Genomic DNA, 15,536 nt, shown 5'->3' on the forward strand with positions numbered 1-15,536 from the left:
GGCCCCAGCCCAGAACTGGTTCTGGCTTCTGAGGACAGGAGACGAGGCCGGGGATGCCCTCAGTTGCCCTGGGCACTGGCTGAGGGGGTCTGTGGGTAACAGGAGAGCCCAGGGACCAGAGCCAGAGGCTGCCCAGAGCCAAGGGCAAGGTTGAGACCACCTCCAGCATCAGCGGGAAATGCCTCAAGGTACTCAGACTCTTAAGGTCCCCTCAGGTCAAGATCAGGACACAGGAGATCCCACCTGGAGGCTTTCCAGGATGTCTCAGAGATGAAAGCCCAAGGTCCCTCCCTCCAGCCCCGCGTGTCCCGAGGAAACTACCTTGAGGTGGAAGGAGATTTTGGTCAGCAAGAGTTTGGTGTAAACATTCACCAGCTGTCCGTAGCGGTCATGCAAATGTCCCTGTGGAGACAAGAACCCAGGGTGAGGGTCTGCTACCCCAGGAACGTGCCCACAAATTCTACAGGACTAGGACACGCCTTGGGGCAAGCAAGAAAGTGGAGGTGGGAAGGGGCAGCATGCCAGTGGGATGTCCTTCCTTCACCTGCCACACGGACAGAGAGGTTCGTGTGCACATTCTGCTCAGCCCGCCAGAGGTGGCCAACGCATCCGTCCTAAGGACCTCCGCCAACCCTACTCTTTGTTCACAGCTCTTTAACTTTTTTTTTTTTTTTAATTTAATCTTACTCCTAGTCCTTCTTGCCAAAGAAACTCTTGTTGAGAAGAGGGCTCTTTGTCCGGGGCAGCAGGCCAACTCTGAGCTGGGACACTTCATTAAAATGCTGGTGGCAGCCAGGGAGGCACATTCTGCCCGGGGCATGTACATATCCTCCCAGCTGCCTCCCCTGTCACCTCCAAACACCGTGTCCCCTGTGGTCACACCAGCTGGGCACCATGGACACTGTTTTTTTCACTTCAAGGGACATCCATGAAACAGGAGTCCATGCCCTGTCCTGCCTTCCCTCTGGTCAGTTCCCAACAGTCCTCCCAGAAGACAAATGAGGCCAGAAGCCCTCTTGGCAGCCCCCAAATTCCCTGAGGGTCTTGAAGAGGACCCAGAATACAAGCTCTTGGGGTTCTCAAACTTTACTGTAGAGAAGAATCTTCTGCCTCTGAGGCTAATAATATACTATATGTTCATTGAGTTTAAATTAAAAAATCAATTACAAAAATCTTCTGGGGAGTTTTTTTGAACCCAGTTTCTAATCTGGAAATTCTAAAGCAGCCAGTCTTTAGGTCGGAGGTGCAGCAAGGAGTCTGTACCCTTCACACTGGCTGTACCTGCCAGTCAGACACCCAGACTTGGGTGTCGCCACAATTTCCCAACTCACAGCGATTGAAAGGCTGCTCCAGGTCTGGAGCTGGGGGTGCCCATTGGTTAATGAAATTTCCTATAGGAGGCCTTAAAAGCAAGGCCAACATCTCCAGATAACATCCTAACTTCTGCTCTGGGGGAAGTGAAATGGGTTAGGATTTGGTATCAAGCACATTTGACTCACATGCTAATGGAACTTCTGAAGTACCTTTATAAAACTCTAAGCTAGTTTGCAAACCCTCGAGCCACTGTGGCAGGGAACCCTGGGGTGGGTCAAGAAGCCAGGATTCGGGAAGTAGAATGTGGTAGAGGGAAGAGACGCCCACCTGCAGGGAGCGCCATTCGCTCAGCCCCACAGGGGGATGGAACACCGAGCAGGACGGTGGCTGGACTTTCCAGACCCGGTGGACTGTGCAAGGCACTAAGGCCACTGTGCTTGTTCCCCGCACCTACCCACAGGTCTCCGATCTCCCGAATGTTGCTCCGATGGCGCTGGCAGTCATGCAGGACCTGCAGCACGAGACAGGACAGGGGACAAGGATGAAGCAGCAGACCTGCATGGGCAGGGTCCCAACGGAGGCCCTCCCTGTGCTCGCCAGCGTGCTGAGCGTGTGGAGGGACGGGCAGCAGGCAGATGTGGGGACAATCTCTCATTTCTGAGGCATGCTGCTCTGCCTCCCTGGGGTGGCAGCCTGCTCGGGCAGCAGCAGACGGGGGCCCGGGAGACCTGCCCGCTCGGGACCAGCGGACAGTGGCTACTCACATTCGGGTGCCCGTCTCGGAGGACCTTGTGGAGAACGTGGCAGAACTTCCAGCTGAGGATGGAGCTACTAGGAAGTGGCAGACCGATGGCGTAGGACCAGAAGGTGAAGGCGCCCTTCTCGTGGTGAGTGCCCAGAATGATGCCTAGCAGGGTCAAGGCCAAGTGCGGGAAGCAGGCTCAAGTGGGAAGAAGGCTGGGGTACCCAGCGAGTACAGCGACGTGATGCAGGGGGAGGCCCATGGCGTCCAGCACCTTCTCCCAACACCCCTCTCCCTCCACATCTGCCACAGTTCAGGGGAAGCTGTGGCTTTCAGCCAAAGTCAAGCAAACAAGCAAGGTCAAGCCTCGCAAATTTAACCAGGCTCAACAGCCAAAGGTGATAAATGGTCGCCCCCAGCTGGGATGCAGAATCTGAAAGGAAAGGGGCAAGGCAGGAGGCCGGCGGGCCCAAGGCCACAGGAGCCAGGAGCGAGCACCAGGAGCGAGCACCCGCCTCCTCCGGCCTCAGTCCCAGCGAGGGCAGACGCGGCCACCTGCAGCGCCCCTGCCCTCCTCACACTGCCCCCCTCCCCGCGGCACCCAGAGGGAGGATACGCCGGGCGTGCTTCTCCTTCACCGGGGCCTCCTGGGTGTTGATGGCTTTGCTGATGCTAATGGCCTGGAAGGGAACAGAGGAGGCACAGTTCAGAGACCCACCAGGCCGACTTCCCCAGGAGGCACACAGGACAGATTCTCCCCGCCAGCAGGAGGCAGGTGTAAAGATGCAGAGGGAAGGGCTATTCTCTCAACCTAAGCGAACCAGAGCTCTGAAGACGCTTTCCTTTGCGGGATATGCGCAGCTCAAACGGAGCCAATGCTCAATGCCAAAAAGCCACTAGGAGTCTTCAGGCGGCTGCGAAGTAAGGACAGAGGCTGGCTGGTGGCTGCTGGTGGCTGCAGGAGACACGTCTAGGACACCTGCACATGGTTAGCTCACTCTAGAAGGTGAGGCCGGCCCCGGGCCCCAGGGTAGCAGCCAGTGGCAACAACATGGCATCTTCTATCCTGTCCCTCCTGAGCCCTCGGGACACCCCATGAAGATACGTGTCACCCCCTACACATACACATTACTATAGGGCAAGGCCACACAGCCACTCCACTGAGAACCAGGACAAACCCAGGTCCTGTGGCCCATCTGTCACACAGGCCACCTCCCTCCTGGGAGGGGATGAGTCCTGACTCAGCGTCCACCCTCACTGAAGCAGATGGTGACCGTGGCCCTACTAGAGCCCCGGGAAGTGGGGGGATCCACTTAGCATACCTACTGCTGCCATCTGGGCCCTGAGCAAGCAGCCAATGCATTCTGGGCAGAGGTCCTCTCCCATCTCTACCTGCTGGGGTCCTGTCTCCTCCCCCTAGCTCAGTGCCTGCACAGCCCAAGGCTTCTCGAATGGAGCTACTCCCTCACCAAAGGTCCCTGGCACTTACTGTTGCTACTGGCTCTACTCACCCAGTAACTATAGTCGACCCCGGGTTTACCTGTGGATAGGTTTTACTTCTCCACCTGTGGGCAGACTGTACACGCCTATGTCTACCTGCTCAGCACTGAGCTGAGGACATCCGTGTTTGTGGATGGAGAAGACCTGCCATGCCACTGCAGGGAAGGATGGTCCTTTACTGGGGCCCACACTGGCTGGCCACCCCCCAGGCCATGCTAGAGCCTGCAATGGGCTGAGCATGGGGTGGGGGTGCCATATGTGCTTACCCTGCAGCCAGGACCTGAGCCTGCAGGTCAATGCCTTGTCAACAGGACACACTGGTATGGTGGTCTGACTCGGGCAGGAGTGGGAAGGGGCAGCCATGATGCTTGCTTTCTTCTTAGCTTGGAGGCCACTGCGCTAGCCATCTCTGGCTTCTATACAATGTAACTGCCCAACCTCATGAACACGTCTACTATGAATGGACTTTTGGGCTACTTGGCAAGACTGGGAGACTTCCTCTGTAAGAAAGCAACCCCATGGGAGCAAAGGCAGTCCTCTCTGATCAGAGATGCAGCTTCTGAACCCAGCCCAGCCCCCTGCCCCCACAGAGCCCAGGGTGGCCCCATCTGCCAGGATGTAGGAGTGCTGGGGCTGCTGCATACCCCACAGTGGGCTGCTCAGGGGGCCACTCTCCTGGCATCCCATCCCAGGGTCCTGGGAGAAATCCAGAGAGGCTCTGGCTTCTCTTACTCCCAAAGCCTCAGGGAGCCAGACCCGGGACGTTCCCTTGGCATCTGTTTGCCGACCCTCTGCCAGCGCAGCCTCCCTAAGGCTCCAGTGCCAGCCTTTGTTCAAGAAGCATCACTGAGCAGCCACTGGGAGAGCAGCCGAGCCCAGGACTCACTTCTCTCTGCCTCATGTGACAACCACACCCCACCCAGACCAAACTCCATCCACAACAGTGGTGGTGACAATGATGATCGCCAATTGCCACTTCCTCGGTGGTTACCACGTGCCAAGCACAGGCCACACACTTCCAGCAACAGCCCTAGGAAATGGCTACTAGCCCACTTTCCTGATGAGAAAAATTGAGGTATAGAGAGGTTAGGTGTCCTGTCTGTGCAGCTCCTAAGGGCCAAGCCAGGTCTAGCTGACTGTTGTATCCTTAGTGAGTTTGCTATACAGCACCCCAGGCACCTCTCTCCCATACAGGCACAGAGCTGGGAGGGCCAGGCAGAGGTGGCAGTGCACAGGATAAGGAGGTGGGGGCCATGCCTCCCCCAGCAGCAAGCAGCTGCCAGCTCATAAGCCAGGAGTGTCCGGTCTCCAGGGTGTGTAACTCCATCCCCCAGCTGCTCTGACACCTGAGCTGGCTCTTCTGATGACTGCCATCTGGTCCAGCCTGATCGGGAAGATTCCGGGCAAGAGCAGAGCCCAAGCTGCACAGCTACACATGCAGAAGAGGTGCAGGAGGCAGCTGTGGATGCAGAGATGGGGCCCGAAGTCCGAGTGGGCCTTCTCTCCTGCCCAAGTCCTGGGGCAGACGCCAGGAAGGGGCTTCCATAGTAACTGGTCTCCCTCCTGGAGTCTACAGCTGGAGAGCAGAAGCAGAGACACTTCCTAAAGGAATGGGCTGACCAGGGCCCAGCAAGGGAGGGGAGTGGCTGAGAAGGCGCCTTTTCCTGAACAGAGCGGGGTAGGGAGGAGGCCCCATACAGCCAGGGCAGCAGGAGCCAGGAGTGCATTGCTGAGCTGAAGGTGGGGTGCCTGAGTCGGGCAGTGCCCTCTCCCAGCCTTCCCTACAGGCCACTAAGACAGCCTTTACTTCATCCTGGGTCCAAATGTAGACTGAGCACCCGCTCACTGCTGGGAACTGGACCCCTCACCACCACCCCTTATGGGTCTCTGCTCACCAGTCCCCTTCCTGCTGCCACCCTATTTCAGTCTCCCCTGATTAACTCCTCTCCGTGTACTCAGCTACTTGGTGCCCCCTGACCATGACGTTTTCCTTGTCTGTTATCCATCCTATCCTGAATGTCAACACCAAGAGGGAAGTGGTTCTGCCTCTCTGGCTGCTGCTGTACCCCCAGCCCCTAAATGGTTCCTGGTACATGGAAGACTTCCAAAAGCAGTGTGGGGGCTCCAGGCCCCGGAAGATGTGGGGACTTAGGCACGCGGCAGAGTCTGGGCACTAGGCTCCTCCTCTCCCTCCCTCCCCCCACTCGGCCCTCCCAGTGCTGTCTGCTCCCTGTGGCTGGCTGTAGAAACAGGGTCCCTCCCGGGGAGGGAACACGGCCCCGTTGTGTGCAGGGCAGCAGATGTGTGGGTCAGGAAGCCTCACAAGGAGGCACAGTGCTCACACAGAGGGAGTCTGTGCACACTTCACAGGGCCTTGCTTCTCCTACCAGGCACAGCAGCCAAGCCTCGTCCCATGAGGGGATGTCAGGTCCCAGGGACGCCCTAGCCTGTCCTAAGTGGGCTGCAGGGGTGGGGAGAGCTTCAGGGCTCTTCTTCTTACTGCTAGAATCTATGCTGAGCAACAGTGACATAGCTCAGCGCCTAGTGTTTACAGTCTCAAGACAGCTCCGATGGTCAGCAATACTTATTCTGTCCACACAGCAGGTTACCCTCACAACAGGCCAACAGGTGGCTGGGGGAAAACTGAAGGAGGAGGGGGAGTCACAGGGGAGCCCAGCACCATCATGTGGGTGCTCTACAGCCTGCCAGACTGCAAAAAGGTTTCTTTCTGCCCTGGGACAGCCACCTAGGCCAGAACTATCCCAACAGCTCTGACAACAGCAAATGTAATCCCTCATGGCTGGCAAGATCAATTGCCATGGAGAGAAACACCTTTAAGTCGAATGGATTGATTAGGGGCCTTGGTGTCTGGCTGGAAAACCCAGAGCAGGAGAGGAGGCCTGGGTGGGAGGAAGCAGAGGAGGCAACCAGTTTGGGACTTGTCTGCTTATTGGACTCCCGGGGAAGAGGGGGAAGTGATTCCTATTGACCTTCCAGTGGTCGGGATGGGGGGTCAGGAAGCAGCTCTCCCCACTGAAGGGAAGCAGGACAAGAATGATAATGGTGCATTCCCGGGCAGCTATGAGACCCCAGGAATGCCCAGGGGTCTCCGGTGGGAGCTGAAAGGTCTGCAGAGACAGGTTTCTTAGACCAGCAAGCCTGAGGCAGTAAATGGTTTCATGGGCATTCAGGCCACTGCTGCCCCTTCTGTGGTGGAAAAAGTCAACAAGTCCACACCCCAGGCCTTGGACAGCCACCCTGCCTGCCTCCAAGAGTCTGCAGTTTGTTCCACCTGGTGCCTGGATGGTGAGCAACCTGACCTTCTGAAGGGCAGAGGTGCGTACTATGCTGGGGGTGGCCAGAGGCCAAGGGATGGGAAGGCTTCAGCAGACTCTGGAGACACCATCAGAATCACCAGCACCGGGAAACTTGCAAAAGTGACATTTCAAGCCACAATAGCAGCCAACTAGGCTCAATAATCTTACAGTAGAAAGATTTTTATCACGTTCAGCATGTGTGCTGAGCACTTCACTAGTATTAGCTCATTTAATCTCCAAAGTCACCCTAGGAGGAAGTAGATGAGGAAACCAAGCTCATGGAAGGTAATCACTTGCTCAAGGTCCTGATGATGAAATGTTGACCAAGAGCTTGTGCCCTGCCAGGCACTGTTCTAAGTGTTTTGCATATTGACCTGAGCTTTGCACAGCAACCTCCCCGGCCTACAAGGACAGGGAGGCTGCTGGATGGGGCCGGAGCCCGGGCTGCCTGGCTCTGGATGCTGTCCTCTCAGCCACCACGGGGTCCCGGAGGTGGGAGGCTGGGCCAAGGGAGCAGTGAGTCAACAGACAGCCTTCTCTGTCCCGCCACAGGAACCCAGCGTCCCCAGGACCACTACCGCTCAGGGAGCAACTGGCCCGATTCCAAGTCAGGAAGCACATTCTGGAATAGGGATTTGTTCAAAACCTCGGGTAATTACAGCATCAGGATGGCAGGGAGAAGCTCATGGGCCTCCAGGGTTCCCCATTCCTGTGAGCAAGGGCATCTGACGCAGGGCTCTGACCTTCATCTCCACTTACTCTGGCTCCTCCCCAGGGCAGCTTTTGTCCTGCAGCCAGGACAAGTGAAGCCAGAGGAGACCGTCCAAGGACCAGGCTGGAAAAAGCCACCAATGGCACCCATCCCCAGAGGAACAACTGGCAGGGACACACCCCAGGAAGCATTCCAGCAGGTGCTGATTCAGGAAAGAGGAGCCCTGTGAGGCAGCCAGGGCAGGGCAGGAGCCACAGCAGGTGGTACAGAGAGGCTAGGTGCCCGGTGCAGACTCCAGACAGAAGCCAGGCCTCAGAGCACAGACATGGTCAGCGAAGCCTGATGATCAAGCCTAGAAGTTCTAATCAGCAGCTGCTCACAGCAACTCAGCCTCCGCGCCACCAGCTGTGGGCCTTCGCAAAGGAGCCCTAGGCAGAGCCATAGTCAGGGAGGGCAGAGGGGGAGGAGACCGTCACTGAGGATACAGCAAGACTGTGAGCATCTCACAGAGCCATTGCTTTTTGGCCCAATGCTCATCAGTACCAATTACACTGTTCTGGAAACCCACAACCCTTGGCAAGGAGCTAAGTGGCTGTAGAGGATGCAACCCTGGCTGTCTTCATTTTGAGGACTCCTCTGCCAGGAGCCCCTGCATCTGGGGATAAAGACAGGTCTTCTCAGCCATCCCACTGGGGATGCTACAGCACCTCGGCCTTCAGGATCTGTCACAGATCATCCCAAATCACTGGGGAGCCTTTCTTCAGAAACTTCCCCCTTTCCTGATGGAGGCTTCCCTATCTGGGAAGCAGGAATGAAAAAGCCCTGGGTCCTCTAGAATGCAAACATGTACGAAGCATGTCCAAAACACCACTCTTGGTTCTTTTGAGACACAGGAGGAGGGAGAAGCAGGCTCCATGCCAGGAGCCCGACACGGGACTCGATCCCGGGACTCCAGGATCGCGCCCTGGGCCAAAGGCAGGCGCCAAACCACTAAGCCACCCAGGGATCGCACCTCTCTTGGTTCTTTTTTTTTTTTTTTTTTTTATTTTTTTATGATAGTCACAGAGAGAGAGAGAGAGAGAGGGAGGCAGAGACACAGGCGGAGGGAGAAGCAGGCTCCATGCACCGGGAGCCTGATGTGGGATTCGATCCCGGGTCTCCAGGATCGTGCCCTGGGCCAAAGGCAGGCGCCAAACCGCTGCGCCACCCAGGGATCCCTCCTCTCTTGGTTCTAACCACACATTCCTCCCTTTACTTCCTTAGAGGGGAAGTCAGGTCCCACCTCTAGGCCTGGCACATCCCCCATCACCCAGCTCTGGACCCAGATGCTCCTTCCTGGAGGGTCTTCTCCAACCACCCTCTTCAGAAAGCATCTTCTGTTTACTTCCCCCAGTATGTTTATGATCTGAAACCATCTTGTTTACCACTTCCTCTTGGCTTCTACCTCTGACCCCCAAACAGATGCCCATGGTACAAGGGACCCTGTGAGTCTTTTGCTCTTCCTGCTATATCTCCAGCCCCCAGACCTGTGCCTGGTGGTCAATAAATCTTTATTGGATGCATGAGAGTGAACACTTGAATGAACAAAAGCTCTTTCACATATGCGTTCTGGTTAAATTCAAGGCAGTGAGTAGTGAGTGTTTTTTTCCAGCTAATAATTTAACTACTGGTTAAATAGTAAAAGCAACTATAAAACATTTACTATCCTGAAAAATCAATCCCAAAATGAATCAGACTTAAGCTTCCTCCTTGTGCCGTTATCACAACACTTAACAGAGGCACTTAACAGAGACCAAAAACGTCCTTCAAAGAGCCAAGGCACAGGGACTGGCACAGAGGCGGGTTACTCTGCTTTAGTGTTTCCAAAGAGATGTTTGAAGGACAGAGAGACCTCATTCAAAAGCGTTTGCCATCTCAAAAGCCGCTGCTGAAAGCAAACACAGGATTTCTGTAGCCAAGGAGGCACTGGGATATGGTCACATGCAAAGTGGGGAGGCACCCAGCAGTTTGGTAATTCAGCAGATGGGAAGCCAGGGGAGCAACACTGGTCCTACCCTGATTCCTTCAAATGCCAGCTCTCTCCATTCATACGCCCCAGTCCCCACTCAGTCTGGGTCCCATGATCATCCTGTTTATGAAACTGGAGGGCCTTGTCGATGACGCCTACCCCTCCAGAGGGCAGGCGGAAGCCAGAGAAGGATCCTCCCTCTCACCAGTGGCAGCCTGACCCAATGCCACTTCTTCCCAGGGCTCTGCAGGTGACACAAAGGGAGGATGACACAGCCCCTAGGCCCACCTCCACAGGCTGCTTCTGAATGGATGGGGAGCCAGCCTGGGTGGTTTCGTTCCTCGTGGTCCTGGTGACATCACTCCACAGACCTGTCTGACCCACAAGCCAGGGGGCTGAGTCACCCCCTGGCAGGCAAGCCTACTGCAGTTTGATGATTGTGTTTATTTCAACAAGAGAAAAAAAAAAGAAACAATCCTGCCTGGATTAAACTTTTCTCCATTGCCTCAGTCTTCTGCAGTGGGTGCTGGGGGTCGCTTAGGCCTCACCAAGTAGCAATGTCAAAGAAGGGAGACCCACTGGTCCCATGGTATCTATTCATTCAGCATACACAATGAGTGCGTCCCCCAAATCATGTGCTCCTAGGTGCTAGGACATAAGAGAAGCCAAGGAGATCCTGCCTGAGGCTCCTGGGGTTCAGTGGGTAGGACTTAGGGGCTCAGAGGGGGAAGCAACACAATCCCTACTCCTATGGATCTAAACACAATGCATAAGCTTAGCTGCCCACTTCTGCTGGTTGAACTGCCACGTACAGGGAGACAGGGAAATGGTGTGAATGTCATGAGAACTAGGGAAGCAGAGCAAGGCTTGGGCAGGGGGTAAGTGGTTGATGGTTTCACAAATGAGGTGATACCTGAGTCCACCTTGAAATTAAGTGAAGGGGAAGGGCATCGCCAACAGCGCAGCCCGGCTGGCAAAGGCATCTCTACCCTTTGGGCCAAGTGTCTCAGGTTAGCAGACTGGGTTTCCCTGAGCCTCAGCCAAACAGGCCTAGACTCCAGAGTTTCCACTGAGAGCTGTGGGAATGAGCAAATAAGCGCCCAGTTGGGTTTCATTCACATACGGGCCCAGCCTGGGGCTGGCTGGGATGCTGGGCTGAGGGCAAGGAAGTAAGATGCTGGCTGGCTTCCCCAACGTCCCTGAGGCTTCCCTGGAAGCAGGGGCCTGCAGTCCTGGAGGAGGAGGAGTGCTTCTAGAGCATGAGCACCTGCAGGCTCCTTCTCCCAGGAAGGTGCTGTTCCCTACCTTCCTGCCTCCCCCCACCCCTGCTGCAGATCTGCTTGCTCTTCCAAACTGCCTTGGCTCCCCCTTTACAGATAGCTAAACTAGGGGCACAGGGAAATAATCCAGCAGGGGCATGGTTCTGTTTCTTTCAGCCTAACCTGCTTTTCCATACACAACAAAACAGCTAACACACAGCACTGACTCTGCACCAGGCAGCCCCACACTATGAAGTCTTCCAAATCCTCACGGCTCCTCCGTGATGGCTGCATGATTATGTCCATTCTGCAGATGAGTCTTGCCGTGAACTGCTCTGCCATAGCACTCCTGTTCACCTCACCCCTCTGCCATCTCCTTCATGAAGACCAAAACTCCTGGTGAGGACGAGAGTGGTCTTTACCTTCCTGTGGCACACCCCAAAGCACCAGACAAGCCATGTAATAAATGGTCCTCACGAACGTGTCATGGAGGCAAGCGTACACCAATGATGGCAACGGGGAAGGATGGACTAGCAGCCTCATCCCGCCTCAGTCTGGACCAACACATCCTCTGACACCCAGAGAGCAGAGGATTCTGGGATTCTGGCAGCCTGGGGAGTCAGGAAGTCAGCTGCCTGCCTGGGCGTCACCAAGTAGAGGGCATCTGGCATCTTGGTGTGAAACAGCAGTGCACACAGTGGAAAGGGTACAGCTCACCACCCAAGACCCACCCCAGCTGACTTGGACTCTGGCAAGGCAGCAGCTCACAGGCAGCTTGGGGGAGGGGTGAGGCAGCACAGTAGTGTGGTTGTGAGCCTGGTTCTTTCCCTCCTTTGCTGAAAGCCTTGGCTCACCTCTGTTCTCCAGCCATTCAACCTGTCTGCACTGGGTGCTGGGAACCATGCCTACACATGGTGACCTCATGCCCACGCTCCCCCGCCCCCACTGCCCTGACATTGCTGGGACCCACCTTGGGGAGTTCTGGCTCTCCACCACATGATTTAGGTATCTTCCCAAACTTGAGGCCAGGGGAAAAATTTTTTTTTTGGTAAACATTTTTTTTTTAAGATTTTATTTATTCATGAGAGACACAGAGAGAGAGGCAGAGATACAGGCAGAGGGAGAAGCAGGTCCCATGCAGGGAGCCCGATGCAGGACTCGATCCTGGGACTTCAGGATCACACCCTGGCCCTGGGCCGAAGGCAGGTGCTCAACCGCTGAGCCACCCAAGCTTCCCTTGGTAAACATTTAATGAGGCCCAGAAAGGGGTTAGTGACTTAGAGTGTTAGAATACCACAGCATTTAAAAGGAATAATGAAGACACAAAGGTGGGCGTGTGTTAAATTCGGCCAGAGGAGACTCCATGGAGGGGGTGATGGGCACATGTGGGGCAGGAAGTCAGGGCAGAAGGACCAACATGTCAAATATGCAAGTGGGAAAGAATACTGCATTATCTGGGACTGAATCTCAGACCCAAATTCAAGTTCCCAAACACATGTTTGTGTCCTGTGGGCTGTCTTCAAGGAGACTCTAAAGAATTCCTGGCTAGGGAACTTAAAAAAACAAAAACAAACAAAACCAATGCCTGGGGCTTATCCAGACCAAATGACTCCTACTAATCTCTAGCACCTTTACACAGATATTTTAAAGACACTCCCCAGGGGATTCTAACACCCTGCTTCTAGAACAGGTAGTGGCTGCCCAAGTGTGGCACCTGAAGTGTGCGAGCCCAAACAGATGTGCTCTCAAACACACAAATAGGTTTTGAAGACTTAGTAGGAAAAGAATGTAAAATACCCCATTCATAATTTTTAGTGATTACATATTGAAATGGCTGTATTTTGGATACACTGGGTTAAATACAATAGACGATTAAGATGAATTACCTTGTAGTGTGGCTACAAGGAAACCTAAAATTACACTGAGATGTGTATTCTGTTTCTACTGGACAGTGCTGGCAAGTCCTGAATGTCAAAAAACATTACTCTTTACAAGATTTCAATTTGCCGGAGGGTGCTGTGGGGATGGGTCATTGACCTGGAAAACTGGACCTATGAACAGCTTTCTACCTGATGTGTCCTCCCTACTGGAAAAGCCCCAATGCCTTGGTGGTCCTACCTATCCTTTTTTTTTTTTTTTTAAGATTTTATTTATTTATTCATGAGACACACACACACAAGGAGAGAGACAGGCGGAGGGAGAAGCAGGCTCCATGCAGGGAGCCCGATGTGGCACTCAATCCCAGGACTCCAGGATCACTCCCTGAGCCGAAGGCAGACACAACCACTGAGCCGCTCAGGTGTGCTGTGCCTATCCATTTAACGCCCACCCACTGGGCTTGGCTTGCGGAGCACAGTGGCCCCTCTCTGTCCCAACCTGAAAGGAAGCTTTTGCGTTCTATTTCTATTTTGCAAAGGAAACAGAACCAGAGAAGCACAAGCACCCATAGATAAACAAAAAGCTTAGCATTTCCATGACTCCTATCTGCTGAGTCCTCATCCATAATATGCCTCAAAGATGGGTCTCTACTCTAGTGGAAGTTCTGAAATAGTTCTCAAGTGTTAAAGCTTTTCTGGGAGGTGGGGAAGGAAGGGAGAATGATGGCTATTTGCAGAGCACTGAACCATGTGTTTTGCATTCTGTGTTTATTAGCAGCCTATTACTGCTATAGCAAATCGCCACAAACTTAGTGCCTAAAAACAATACAAGTTTTTATCATCTTACAGTTTCGGAGGTCAGACAGGTCTTCTTTGAACTAAAATCGAGGTGCCAGCAATGCTGCATTTCTTTCCAGAGGCTCTACAGACAACTCCACTCCTTGCCTTCTCCAGGACGCCCATATTCCTTGGCGAGGGGCCCCTGCTTCCACCTCAAAGCCAGTCACAGCCAGCAGTCCCCCAGCAGACCATCCCTCTGATCTCCTCCCTTGCCCCCCTCCTCCTACATTTCAAAGGCCCTGGGAATACACTGGGCCCACCTGGCAAAGCCAGGATAATCAGCCTATTTTAAGGTCAGCTGATTAGTATTTTCTTACCAAGTGTGATAAAGTACTCACAGGTTCCAGGAATTAGGATGTGGACATCTTTGAGGGGTAGCCTGCCACAGCATTTCTCTATACCTTAAAACAGCTATAGGGGGCGGGTGGAATGAATCTCTATTTTTACAGATGAGGAAACAGATTCAGGAGTTAAGCAACTTGCCCAGGGGCAAAGGCTAATAGCACTCAGGTCCACCTGCCTATAAGTGCGTCGCATGATACTCCATCATTTTTCTCTCTAAGATTTTATTTATAGGACACTTGGGTGGTTCAGTGGTTGAGACTCAGGGCATGATCCTGGAGACCTGGGATCAAGTCCCGCATCAGTCTCCCCACAGGGAGCCTGCTTCTCTGTCTCTCTGCCTCTGTGTGTCTCTCATGAATAAATAAAATCTAAAAAAAAAAAAAAAAAAGATTTTTATTTACTTATTTGACAAAGAGAGTAAGCTCGAGAGCACATGCTCACAAACAGTGGGAGTGGCAGAGGTAGGGGGAGTGGCAGAGGGAGGAGAAGCAGACTCCCCATCACGGAACTGGATGTGGGGCTCGATCCCAGGACCCTGAGATCGTGACCTGAGTTGAAGGTAGATGCTTAACTGACTGAGCCACCTAGATGCCCTTATATCTTTTTTTTTTTTTTTTTAACAGGCTAGTTTCAGGTTCAAAATGCAGATATACTGGATTCTCTAACATTCTGTATTCAGAATGTTACAACAACGAAAAGCCAATACTATTGTGTCATCTCCATTTTGAAAAGGGGTTTTATCACCAAAAGGGCTAAAGTTGTGGTAAAGAATAGACTGACTTTCTGGACACTCTCTCTGGAATTATACACACACACACCATGTAACAATCACAAGTACCAGCTACACAAAGGAGGCATGCCTGCTCTTCCTTAACACTCTGGGGTGGGGAAAGCACCTTTGCAAAATGGGGTATAGTCTGTCAAGAAAACTAATATGGAAGCATTTTTCCTGCTTCTGATCCAGGGGCCCAAGAAGAAAGGCAAGGTTGATGACAAATTCTAAGCAAGTCAAAATGCTTCCCTGCAACACAGGCACTGTGGGCAACATGAAGACAGAGCAGTATATTCCAAAGGGAAGGTGAATCTATGAACTAGATGTGCTATTCTGTCCACAAGGAGACTTGTAAGTAGCAACCTCAGCTCTCTGGCTCCTTTCCACCAACAGGGCCTTGCTGGCAGCTCACTAGATATTTCTGGGAGCGAGCTAATTAAATATTAACCATGCACAAAATCTTTATCCTCCATCCCTCAATAAGTCACTCTGAAGACAAGCAAACTTAGATGCTAAACCCAAACTGCCATCTATCCAGGAAAAAAAGGGGGTCAGCAAAGGGTAAATCCTATGAGATTCACCCATTACACAGTTATTCATTATTAAGTAACCCTCTCAGTCTCTAAGAAAAACCCTGGAAACTAGAAAAACAAACCCATAAAACAAAAAACACCTGCTTGTTTACCAAACCAACCACTAAAATGCATGGATCTATATCAGAGATTCTTTCTCTTTGGTGTTAAAGGAGATTGTCCTTGATTTATAATAAGTTAAAGAGTAAGCTTAGTGAAGCTGGCCTTTTAATTCCATCTATGTAACAATCAGACCTCTATATACCTCCTCAAAAGCA

The 15,536-nt window shown here is 53.1% G+C and overlaps 1 protein-coding gene across 1 annotated transcript in view; it reads right to left on the reverse strand.

Moving 5' to 3' along the window:
- The window catches only part of HIP1R (huntingtin interacting protein 1 related), a 28,395-nt gene that overhangs the window by 11,211 nt on the left and 1,648 nt on the right, over nucleotides 1-15,536 (reverse strand). Inside the window, exons 2-5 of the mRNA XM_072725090.1 lie at nucleotides 2,673-2,736; nucleotides 2,079-2,221; nucleotides 1,769-1,825; nucleotides 322-402 (exon numbers count right to left, since the gene is read on the reverse strand). Of these exons, the coding sequence (XP_072581191.1) occupies nucleotides 322-402; nucleotides 1,769-1,825; nucleotides 2,079-2,221; nucleotides 2,673-2,736 (345 nt within the window). The remainder of the gene's footprint in view (nucleotides 1-321; nucleotides 403-1,768; nucleotides 1,826-2,078; nucleotides 2,222-2,672; nucleotides 2,737-15,536) is intronic.

This window comes from Vulpes vulpes, chromosome 10 (genome assembly GCF_048418805.1).
Source record: "Vulpes vulpes isolate BD-2025 chromosome 10, VulVul3, whole genome shotgun sequence".
NCBI classification, from domain to species: Eukaryota; Metazoa; Chordata; class Mammalia; order Carnivora; family Canidae; genus Vulpes; species Vulpes vulpes.